The 12466-nt window shown below is 41.8% G+C and overlaps 1 protein-coding gene across 4 annotated transcripts in view; it reads left to right on the forward strand.

Moving 5' to 3' along the window:
* FBXO16 (F-box protein 16) overlaps positions 1-12239 on the forward strand; it is a 58524-nt gene extending 46285 nt beyond the window's left edge. For 3 of the 4 annotated variants that reach the window (XM_025462982.3, XM_025462979.3, XM_025462981.3), the window contains one exon: positions 10617-12239. In XM_025462982.3, the coding sequence (XP_025318767.1) occupies positions 10617-10775 (159 nt within the window). In that variant the 3' untranslated portion in view covers positions 10776-12239. Of the gene's footprint in view, positions 1-10094; positions 10121-10616 lie in introns of all 4 variants that reach the window. The other variant, XM_025462983.3, reaches the window with a different exon arrangement.
* Positions 12240-12466: the final 227 nt, after the last annotated feature.

Below are 12466 nucleotides of genomic sequence, written 5' to 3' on the forward strand. Positions count from 1 at the left end.
GACTTTATATAAAATTTTAGTGTGAATCCATCACACTATAAGGGAAGGGAGAAGAAATGTGTGGGAAATATCAGAAAGGGAGACAGAACATAAAGACTCCTAACTCGGGATCCCTGGGTGGCGCAGCGGTTTGGCGCCTGCCTTTGGCCCAGGGCGCGATCCTGGAGACCCAGGATCGAATCCCATATCGGGCTCCCGGTGCATGGAGCCTGCTTCTCCCTCTGCCTGTGTCTCTGCCTCTCTCTCTCTCTCTCTCTCTGTGACTATCATAAATAAATAAAAATTAAAAAAAAAAAAAGACTCCTAACTCTGGGAAACGAACTAGGGGTGGTGGAAGGGGAGGAGGGCGGGGGGTGGGGGTGAATGGGTGACGGGCACTGAGGGGGGCACTTGACGGGATGAGCACTGGGTGTTATTCTGTATGTTGGTAAATTGAACACCAATAAAAAATAAATTTATTAAAAAAAAAAAAGAATCCATCACACTCGTGAATTCTGATTATCAACCAATCAAAACCAGTTTCTGTCTCTGTCTTTTACTTGGAGCTTTAGAAAATACATTGGATTCTAAACAGAAGTATTTACCAAACAATTGTATGCTCTGGTTTCCTGGCAGTCTTTTTTTTTTCCTTTTTTTTAATTTATTTTTTATTGGTGTTCAATTTGCTAACATACAGAATAACCCCCAGTGCCCGTCACCCATTCAGTCTTTAATAGATTTCTTTAATTGTATGCTCTGGTTTCTGGCAGTCTTTAATAGATTTCTTTAGAATTCTGATGACTTCCCCAGGTATTTGTTTTCTTTTTTTATTTTTTTTATTTTTGATTTTTTAAATTTATTTATGATAGTCACACACACACACACAGAGAGAGAGAGAGAGAGAGAGAGAGAGAGGCAGAGACATAGGCAGAGGGAGAAGCAGGCTCCATGCACCGGGAGCCCAATGTGGGATTCGATCCTGGGTCTCCAGGATCGCGCCCTGGGCCAAAGGCAGGCGCCAAACCGCTGCGCCACCCAGGGATCCCTGTTTTCTAACATATATTTGGTTTGGATGTATAGAACTAGAAATCTCTACAGAAGAGATTTTAAATCATTTACCTCCAGCAGTGAAATTCCTGAGAATTCCATTTGAAATGCAGAGTAAAAAAGAACATGGGCGGGTACTTGGGTGGCTCAGTTGGCTGGGCACCTGCCTTCAGCTCATGTTGTGATCCTGGAATCATGGGATCAAGTCCCACATTCCCCTGCTTCTCTTTCTGCTTCTCTCTCGAATGAATAAGTAAAATCTTTATTAAAAAAAAAAAAAGGAGGGATGCCTGGATGGCTCAGCGGTTGAGCACCTTCCTTCGGCCCAGGACATGATCCTGGAGTCCTGGGATGGAGTCCTACATCAGGCTCCCTGCATGGAGCCTGCTTCTCCCTCTGCCTGTGTCTCTGCCTCTCTCTCTCTCTCTCTGTGTCTCTCATGAGTAAATAAATAAAAATTTTTTAAAAAATAAAAAGAAAGAACATGGGCTTTGCAGTCAGACAGACTTGAGCTCTTTTACTAAATGGTGTGACTTTGGATAAGTTACTAGACCTTTCCGAGCCTTCATTTTTTCATCTGTAAAATGGCAATAATGATTCCTTCCTTGCAGGATTGTGATTTGGGTCACTTATTAACCTCTGGGACGCTCTGTTTCCTCACAGGCAAAATGGAGTTAGTAGTAATGACACTAACCTCACAAAGTTGGGAGGGGGGATGTAAAGCATTTAGCATAGGCCTTGCTCAAAGAAGCAGTCAGTAAATAGCTGGTAAGAGTAATGGCAATAACCAAGGTCAAAATCCCACCACAGGACAGCCTGAGGCTGCAGGAGGGAGAGCACTGATGATAAGAAGCTATAGCAAGAGAGGTCAGCCAGGCAGCCAGGGGTCCTTGGCACAAGTCTCTAACCTGTGAAATAAGCTTATTTTTCTTGCTTTTACTTTTGGTTCCCCTCAGTTTTCTTTATCTCCCTTTGTCTTTTCTTCCTCTCACAGTTTCCACTATATGAAAAATGGTTGCATCCGTAGTTATATATTGAAATGTGAGCCACGTATTTCTTTTTTCCTGCATGGTCTCTGTACAGTCTTGTGCCTATGCATATGTTCATGCACTCATTACTCATCAGTGTTGGGTTTTTTATTCCACACTCAGGCTGAACAGAGCACACATGTTGAACTCAGAGCTGTGAATTCTGTACTACACGCACTCCACTGCTTGTCAATTACAATATTAGTGGTTGTTAATTTTTGATACCCAAGAGAAGAAAGGACCTAATTGCTAACAATCCTGGGGGAAAAATTAACTCTCAGGCAGGACCACTATTTAGAATCTGCATTTATCCTTTACCTCTAAGAGAGCATAGTTTTCTTGTTCTGTCTTGTTATCTCTTGTTTTATGATGCTATGTATAATGAATTACCCTGGTATATCCAACAGGAATGACTCTACCTACTTCTCTTTCACTGAATATTTAGACTGTGGCATCATGGCTACTCATTTTTAAGAGTTACATACAAAATATTTGACACAAATTGGCTTCTCTTTGGGATCTACATTGTGAGTTATGTAATATTATTAGTTACATACATGTTAGTTATGACAGATATTTAATCACTGTTACTTCTGGGGTTTTAAAAATATATGAGCTGGCTGGCTGGCTGAATCAGTAGAGCATGTGATTCTTGACCTCAGGGTTGTGAGTTTAAGCCCCACTTTAGACCCAGGGCTCGCTTACAAAAATTATATATATATAATAATTTTTATTATATATATATAATATATATATGTATGTGTATTATGTATATATAATTTTGTAATATAGTATTTCACCACAAACTACAGTACAAGCCAATTTTCTAAGACATAGCTGTTTAGAAATCCGAGTTCACGATCATTGCTAACAAATAACCCTTTGAACTTCATGGCCTGTGCACATTTTGCAACATATTCCTGCCTTCCTTCACTTGGGAGACCTATTGGTGCCATCACAGAGTCTTGGATTTAAATTTTAAAACCTGGCCTAGGGTTGCTTAGCCTTCCTTCGCAGCTCACAGCTTTACCCCAAGATTACTTAAAAGATAAACCAACAGCAAAGACAGACCTGTGGCTTCTTTAAAATTCTTTTGATGATTTTTCCCCAACATGTTCCCTCTGTTTCTCACAGAAGCAGAGTGAGCTAGGAAGAAAAGGGAACACCTCCTCCATAGTGTTGAACGAAGCAGGGGCCCCCTGGAAGACTGACCACACAGGTCTGGGCAGCAACTTGGGATCCTAAGCAGGCAAGAGAACAGCAGGGATCCTCCTCCCAGAATTCCCAGATTGAAAAATCCAGGGAGCAGCCCCATCCTAGAGATTAAGCAAAAGTTGAAGTGAAGCCAGGATGAGTAGTCATTCCTTTTAAAATCTCTTCCAAAAGGAAACCCCTCTAGGTGGGTATCCCCATCAGTGACCCTTACTTATTGCTCAGTCCCCAACCTGTGTTGAGGCAATTTATAGGAATGAGTTGAAGCTGACTAAAACAAACACTTCAGATTTTATGATTTTCAAACACAATAGTCCATATTTATATGTACTACTACCATATTACTCTTGAATTAAGTGTCATAAAATGTTGAGGGTAGATATTTAAAAGGGGGGAAGTGGGTAAAATCTACAGAGTGAAGATTGTCACCTTCTTTACCTTACTTTACCATATCACAGGCTTGAGAAGATTAAATGAAATAATGTCACCTGAGTGGCTCAGTCAGTTCAGCATCCGACTCTTGATCTCAGGTCATGATCTCAGGGTGTTGAGTTCAAGCTCTGAGTCGGGCTCCATGCTGGGTGTAAAGCCTACTTAAAAAAAATCTAAAAATTTCCCCGAATAGCCAGGGGAATATTAAAAAACAAAACCCAGAGCCAGGGACATCACAATGCCAGATTTCAGGTTATACTACAAAGCTGTGATCATCAAGACAGTGTGGTACTGGCACAAAAACAGACCCATAGATCAATGGAACAGAATAGAGAATCCAGAAATGGGTCCTCAACTCTATGGTCAACTAATATTCGACAAAGCAGGAAAGACCATCCACTGGAAAAAAGTCTCTTAAATAAATGGTTCTGGGAAAATTGGACAGCCACATGCAGAAGAATGAAACTAGACCACTCTCTTACACCATACACAAAGATACACTCAAAATGGATGAAAGATCTAAATGTGAGACAAGAATCCATCAAAATCCTAGAGGAGAACACAGGCAACACCCTTTTTTGAACTTGGCCACAGCAACTTCTTGCAAGATACATCTGTGAAGGCAAGGGAAACAAAAGCAAAAATGAATTATTGGGACTTAAGATAAAAAGCTTCTGCACAGGGATCCCTGGGTGGCGCAGCGGTTTAGCGCCTGCCTTTGGCCCAGGGCGCGATCCTGGAGACCCGGGATCGAATCCCACGTCAGGCTCCCGGTGCATGGAGACTGCTTCTCCCTCTGCCTGTGTCTCTGCCTCTCTCTCTCTCTGTGACTGTCATAAATAAATAAAAATTAAAAAAAAAGCTTCTGCACAGCAAAGGAAACAGTAAACAAAACTAAAAGACAACCTACAGAATGGGAGAAGATATTTGCAAATGACATATCAGATAAAGGGCTAGTAGTATCCAAGATCTATAGAGAACTTATTAGGGACACCTGGGTAGCTCAGTGGTTGAGCGTCTGCCTTCAGCCCAGGACATGATCCTGGAGTCCGGGATCAAGTCCCACATCGAGCTCCCTGCATGGAGTCTGCTTCTCCCTCTGCCTGTGTCTCTGCCTCTCTCTGTGTGTCTCTCATGAGTGAATAAACAAAATCTTAAAAAAAAAAGAACTTATTAAACTCAACAGCAAAGAAACAAACAATCCAATTATGAAATGGGCAAAAGACATGAACAGAAATTTCACAGAGGAAGACATAGACATGGCCAACAACCACATGAGAAAATGCTCCGCATCACTTGCCATCAGGAAAATACAAATCAAAACCACAAATACCACCTCACACCAGTGAGAATGGTGAAAGTTAACAAGACAGGAAACAACAAATGTTGGAGAGGATGTGGAGAAAGGGGAACCCCTCTTGCACAATTGGTGGGAATGTGAACTGGTACAGCCACTCTGGAAAACTGTGTGGAGGTTCCTCAAAGAGTTAAAAATAGAACTGCCCTATGACCCAGCAATTGTACTGCTGGGGATTTACCCCAAAGATACAGATGCAATGAAATGGCAGGACACCTGCACCCCAATGTTTATAGCAGCAATGTCCACAATAGCCAAACTGTGGAAGGAGCCTCGGTGTCCATCAAAAGATGAATGGATAAAGAAGATGTGGTCTATGTATACAATGGAATATTACTCAGCCATTAGAAACGACAAATACCCACCATTTGCTTCAATGTGGATGGGACTGGAGGGTATTATGCTGGGTGAAGTAAGTTAATCGGAGAAGGACAAACATTATATGGTCTCGTTCATTTGGGGAATATAAAAAATTAGTGAAAGGGAATAAAGGGGAAAGGAAAGAAAATGAGTAGAAATATCAGTAAGGATGACAGAACATGAGAGACTCCTAACTCTGGGAAACAAACAAGGAGTGTAAATGTCAGTGAGGGTGACAAAACATGAGAGACCTAACTCTGGGAAATGAACAAGGGGTAGTGGAAGGGGAAGTGGGTGGGTGGTTGGGGTGACTGGGTGATGGGCACTGAGGGGGCACTTGGTGGGATGAGCACTGAGTGTTATGCTGTATGTTAGCAAATTGAACACCAATAACAAAAATAATTTAAAAAATTAAAAATTTAACACATTAAAAAAAGAAATAATAAATGTATGGCATTTTTTTAATGTATGGCATTAGATATTTGCAATTGGGGCTGGTGGGGTGGTATTTCTAGAAGAATGATTGGCACACTTCAGGGACTATCATTATTGTTACTATATTTATCTCTTTTCCATATCCACATAATCATTTACCTAATCTATTCTCTTATGTGCATTTATCCAATAGTGTTGTATCAGTGATCATTTGCAAATTTTTGCAAATAACATGAATGGAGAATCAGAAAATGAAATTCACTGGGGAGTGACAGATACAGGGATATATTCAAGCTGGTATACACAAGTTATTCCAGGTGATAGCCCTTCTTGGGCCTTCACCTGCTGTAGGGTCCTACTCCTTCTTGGGACGCTCAGCCTCAATAGCCTCTCCCCATTCTCACTCTTCTGTGCCTAATAAAATGACCATCCAGCCTGAAGATAGGAATTTTCTATTCCTACTTCAATGTCCACTTGCAAGGTGCTTTCAGCCACTGCCCTGAAATGAAAGAGGAATCATTGGTCCGTTTATTCACTTATCCCACAAGTACTTTACAGGTGCAAGAGTGGGTTGCTAGGGACACAACTATAACAAGATACAGTCCTTGCCTTCCAGGAGCTACATGCTGGAGGAGGAAAGCTTCCTGTCAAGGAAGGGGTAACTCCTAGGTGTCTGGGTTGGGCAATTGTGTTAATGCTCATGCCACCCACTGAGATTGGAAATGCAGCAGGACATGCTAGGTGTGAGGTACCCGTGGGACAACAAGTATATGTATTCAGAAGAGAGCTGAATTTATGACCCAAGAGTTCAGGAGGGACAGAGGGGCAAGAGATATAAATCTAGCAGTTGAAGACATAGGCACTGATTGCCTAGGAAGTGGGCCTGGAGAATTCTATTGTGTAAAGCATGGCCTTATATTTCTCTTCTATGTCCTTGCATTTAAAGACATGCTGACACCAATTGGTGATATTATTGAGTAAATATTTCTAGAAAAAGAACAGTAAGGGGGCACCTTGCTGCCTTAGTTGGTAGAGCACATGACTCTTGACCTCGGGCTTATAGGTTCAAGCCCCACACTGAGTGTAGAAGTTATTTAAAAATGAAATCTTTAGGGATCCCTGGGTGGCTCAGTGGTTTAGTGCCTGCCTTCAGCCCAGGGCGTGATCCTGAAGTCCTGGGATCTAGTCCCACATCTGGCTCCCTGCATGGAGCCTGCTTCTCCCTCTGCCTGTGTCTCTGCCTCTCTCTCTCTCTCTCTTTCTCTGTGTCTCTCATGAATAAATAAAATCTTAAGAAAAAAAATAAATAAAATCTTTAAAAGAAAAGGAAACAGTAAGATCAACAGTGAGAAAAATCTATTTATTTATTTATTTATTTATTTATTTATTTATTTAGAGCTCACATGAGCAGTGAGGGGCAGAGGGAGAGAAAGAGAATGTCAAGCAGACTCTGCACTGAGCTCAGAGCCTGATGTTGGGGCTTGATCCCATGACCCTGAGATCATGACCTGAGCTGAAATCAGAAGTCAGACACTTAACCAACTGAGGCACTCAGAAACCCTGAGAAAAATAATTATAGATGGTCCCTGGCTCTCAGTGGTTTAACTTATGACTTTTTCAGCTTTATGATGGTGCAAAAGCAGTACACATTCAGTAAAAACCATACTTTGAGATTTGGATTTTGATCTTTTCCCAGGCTAGTGATAGGCAGTATGACACTCTCATCTCATGATGCAGGTTGGTGGCAACTGCAGCTCCAGTCAGTCACACAGTCACAAGAGTAAACAACTGATACACTTAAAACCAGTCTGTACCCACAGAACCATTCTGCTTCTCACTTTTGGTACAATATTCAATACATTACATGAGCTATTCCATACTTTATCATAAAATTGACTTTGTGTTTGATGATTTTGCCCACCTGTAGGCCAACGTAAGTGTCCTGAGGATGTTTAACGTAGGCTAGGCTGAGCTATAATCAGTAGATTAGGTATATTAAATGCATTTTTTACTTAAAATATTTTTAATTCATGATGTGTTTATCAGGACATAACCCCATCATAGGTTGAGAAAGATCTGTAGGCTGGTTCCATCCTTCTTTGTGGGAATAGTAAGGAAAAGCGGTAACAGATACACCTGCACATAGTAAAGATAATTTATAACAACATGGCTTGTAAGAGCAACCCCATCCTACTGGGATTTTTATGGAGGCTCCATCATGGAGGCATGATCAATTATCAAGTCCATTTCTAGCCCCTCTCCCCTCTCCAGAGGATGGTGAGTGGGGCTGAAAATTCTAAGCTTCTAATAATGGCTTGGGCTTTCTGGTAATCAGCCCCCATCCAGGAGCCCATCCAGAGTCACCTCAATAGAAAAAAAGATACTCCTAAGTGTTCTTATCACTTAGGAAATTACAAGGGTTTGAGGAGCTTCGTGCCAGGAACATGGGACCAAGACTAATATGTATTCTTCTATTATCTCATACCCAATGTTAGCATACAAGAAATTCCCAGTTATTTCAACCAGATCATCAGATAGATGCTTTAGATCAATATCTGAGACTGTCAGATTTATACCTTTTTTATGTAACCTCCCCATGTTTTCCTCTTAAATCTTATCTTTTCTCTTGTAATGATGGACATTAAAGCCTTAAAATGAAAAGGGTCTGCAAATTTGTTTTCAGAGACAGAAAGAAAGGGTGGATGTAACAAGATGATTTTCCCAGAGCCCATTTTAGAGGGAAGAGAAACCCAACAGTCTGGATAGGTGGTGACAATTACCAAGGGTGGGGGGCGTCTGTGTGTGTGGGGGTAGGGTGAATCCCTGCAACCTGCCTTGGCTAAAAAGGAGATCTTGAGAGGAACCTGCCTGAGCATGTGAACTCCCCACCCTCCCACCCCCACCCCGGGGGGACTTAGGAAAAAGGGGTTCCTCAAATGCAGTTATAAATCAGCTTTGCAAAGTAATAGGATTAAATTCAAAACTGTTACAGGTGATGTGTGACTAGCCCGTGCTTGTATCCTAGAGAGCTAGGCCTTTTCTTCATTCAACAGGTATTATTCTATTTTTATTGTTACTAAGATAGCACAAAGGGAACACCTCTGTTTGTTCTCTTACCTTAGGTTGATCTTAGAACAACACCAAAAATGCTTACTGTACACTGATCTTGAAACAACCCTGAAAGCTTCAAAGGAGGGAAGATTATTTGCACCCATTTCTTCCACCTTTTCCTCTCCAATTCTAACAACTTGCTACATTTAATCCCAGCTTTGCCTACTTTTTCCCAGAAAAATCATCAATGAACTATGGATCTACTATAGGAACCCGTAGATTCATTGAAGTATAAGATCCCAGCTTTGGGGGATCCCTGGGTGGCGCAGGGGTTTGGCGCCTGCCTTTGGCCCAGGGCGCGATCCTGGAGACCCGGGATCGAGTCCCACGTCAGGCTCCCGGTGCATAGAGCCTGCTTCTCCCTCTGCCTATGTCTCTGCCTCTCTCTCTCTCTCTCTGTGTGACTATCATTAAAAAAAAAAAAAAAATCCCAGCTTTGTTCTCAGAGTTTGCGATTTTGTCAGGAGACAAATGATTACAGTCAGGAGTGAATGCTAATATCCAAGAACATATGTTCAATGCCAAGTCCATAATAATGACTTCCAGAATCCAGCTGAGGCAGAAATCCCTGAGGGTCAAGAAACCCAAGCTTCTTGGAGAAGGTGGACCTCAAAGGACAGGTTAGATTTAAATAAAGAATAGAGTATGTGAAGCTGGTATAGGGTGTGAGGTAAGACCAGTCCGTTTGGGGCATCTTTGTGGAATAATGAGGGACCCAGTTCCCTGGACAAGAGGACAGGAGACAACAGTCATTGGATGAAGTGGTTTCTGATTCAGTGAAAGTCTAAAGTAGGATTTCCCCAGATTAATGGAAACCCTGTGTGTTTAGAACATATCTAGTAGAGCATGAGAAGGATATAATACATGATCTGATGGTTGGGACATGCCAGCTGGATATGGAATCATGGGACCAAGATTGTGTTCAGGGAAGGTTACAGTATCTGCATATCTGTCCCACTTCCTTATGTCTCTCTGTACAGTAGGGGCCAATGTTAAGAGTGAACTTACAAAAAAAAAAAAAAGGAGTGAACTTACAAGAGTCCATCGCTTATGCTCCCTGCAAGCTCAGCTTGTGATCTTTCTTTCTCTTGTCGTCTCCAACTTTCCTTCTTCCCTTTCCTGCTCCCGGCCAGATGTCCAGGAGAAATCCTTTCTCACTGTGAGTTTTGGTTGGAATGTCAACCTGCAACATTTTCCTTTTTAGAGTGAATGTGTGCATGTACAGATTAGTTGAGAGTGTAAAATATGGAAACTCTACCAATACTCACCTGGCCTGAGAGCCGCAAGACTCCAGACCTGGCTGACACCTTTTTGCACTGTGAACTTGAGCTGGCACTTAAATAGCCCGTTCTTGGGTTTCATTTATTTGTAAAATGGAGATGCTAATACTTCCCTACCTACCTTGCAGAATTTTCTTGAGGTTCAAATGAAAGTATGGTTGTGAAAGCACTCTGGAGACAAAAAAAAACTGATGTTAGCTCAAGGTGAAGATTGCATGGGGGCTAGGGGTGGTGACATTGAGAAAGCCTCAATAAATCCCATCCAGCCCTACAATTTGATAAAGTTGTTTTGTATCATTAAAATAAGTTAACTATATAGCTTCCTCTCTGATGTTTTAGTGGCTGTCACTCAAATGATGTCTTTTTCCTCCCCAGATATCCCTAAGTGCAGAACCCAGCGCCCCTCTACAAGTTCCCACTCATCTTGCTTGGTCTCCTCATTGGTGGGCAGGGCTCCCAGCCACCGAAGCAGCAACGAAAATCCTCATGCAGCATCTTCAGAGGCACTCTGGACTTCAGGCTTTACCCAGCTAGGCTCCTGATCTGAAGTCAATTTAGATATGTGAAAGGATTTTGATAGAATGACAAGGTGTTCTACACACTGGAGAGTTGGGTGTTACTTGAGTCCTCTATTAGAGGACTATTACTAACTTTCAGCTTAGGTACCCACTTGGCAAAGGGAGTTCTCAGTATCTCTATAAAAGGTATTCATGGCATAAGTGCTGATATAGTTACAAACCTAGATATAAATGTGAGGATAGATACCATGGGATTGATAAAGGGACATAGAATAGCTATAGTGGTAATATTGGGTATAGGGGGCAGGGTCCCAGAAGGATACAGACAGCATACTCCCAAGGCTAGTTTAATGAGCAGTTTAATGAAGGGGCTGTTTCCCATGGTGTCTCACTGGCTAGGGCTCCATCACAAAATACCACTGTCTTCATCTGTTCCAGCTGCTATAACAAAAATACCATAGATGGGTAGCTTATAAACAACATACATTTATTTTCTCACAGTTCTAGAGGCTGGGAGCTCTAAGATCAAGATGTCAGCAGGATTGGTTACTTCTGAGGCCTCTCTCCTTGGCTTGTGAGTGGCCACCTTCTCCTTGTGTCTTCATATGGTCTTCTTCTGGGCAGGTCTGTGTCCTAATCTCCTCTTATTATAAGGATACAAGTCAGAATAGATTAGGGCCTGCCCATATGACCTCATTTAACCTTAATTACCTCTTTGAAGACTTCATCTCCAAAGATAGTCACATTCTGAGGTCCTGGGGGTTAAGACTTGAATATAGGAGTTTAGATGGGGGGTGGAGGCTAAGGGGGTGGGACACAATTCAGCCCACAACAACACTGTAGGGAGAAGAGAATCAAGATGAGATGGTGAAGCACCTAGGAACTAGCAACAGTGGAAGCCTCTGTCATCCTGTGGCCTGAAGAGGCAAGACAAGAGGGAAAGGGCCTTTTGTTCCTAGAACCCATGAGAGCTGTAGCCACAGGAGAAGGGCCGCCCAGTGAGATATATACTCTATGATGGAGGAACACAGTCACTGTTAAAAACAAGGCCTAGCAGGGAAGGGAGAGGGAGAAGTCCCAACCCCTCTCTCCCTATCCCTTGACACTCCAACAGCACTTGCCTCTCATCCAGAAGTCAGAGCACAAAGAAGCCTGGGGAGAAATGTGTCTAGGTGTGGTGGAAGGGGTATTATATGGGTGAGACAGTGAGGAATAACTAGCACAATGGGGCGAAATGTAAAAATTTTTGAAGAAGGAATTATAATTGATATTCAAGCAATGTGAATGGGCTTCAAAGGGTAATTGGAAAACAGAAAATGTTACTTAGCTGCAAAAATATTAGTTATATGTTCTAAACTAAACCACCTACTCATGTAACCATTTCAAGGTCCCAGAAGTTACCATTCTAGGATACTTACTTACCTAGTTAAGTATAATGATAGAAAACCAAATGTTTGTCAATAATGTTGAACACTAATATATATATTATATATATATATATATATATATATATATATATATATACACATACTTGTTTTTGAATGGTTCAAAATGATGGCCTGGAAGGATGGCCCAGGATACAGTGGTTTGGATGCCCAAATGATTGGTATAGGACAAAACATGCCCAACTTACAATTGATTAGTTTGCACCACCCAAGGTGATATTAAACATGACACTGAGGCAGAGAAGAAAAAATATATATACCT

This window comes from Canis lupus, chromosome 25 (genome assembly GCF_003254725.2).
Source record: "Canis lupus dingo isolate Sandy chromosome 25, ASM325472v2, whole genome shotgun sequence".
NCBI lineage: Eukaryota > Metazoa > Chordata > Mammalia > Carnivora > Canidae > Canis > Canis lupus.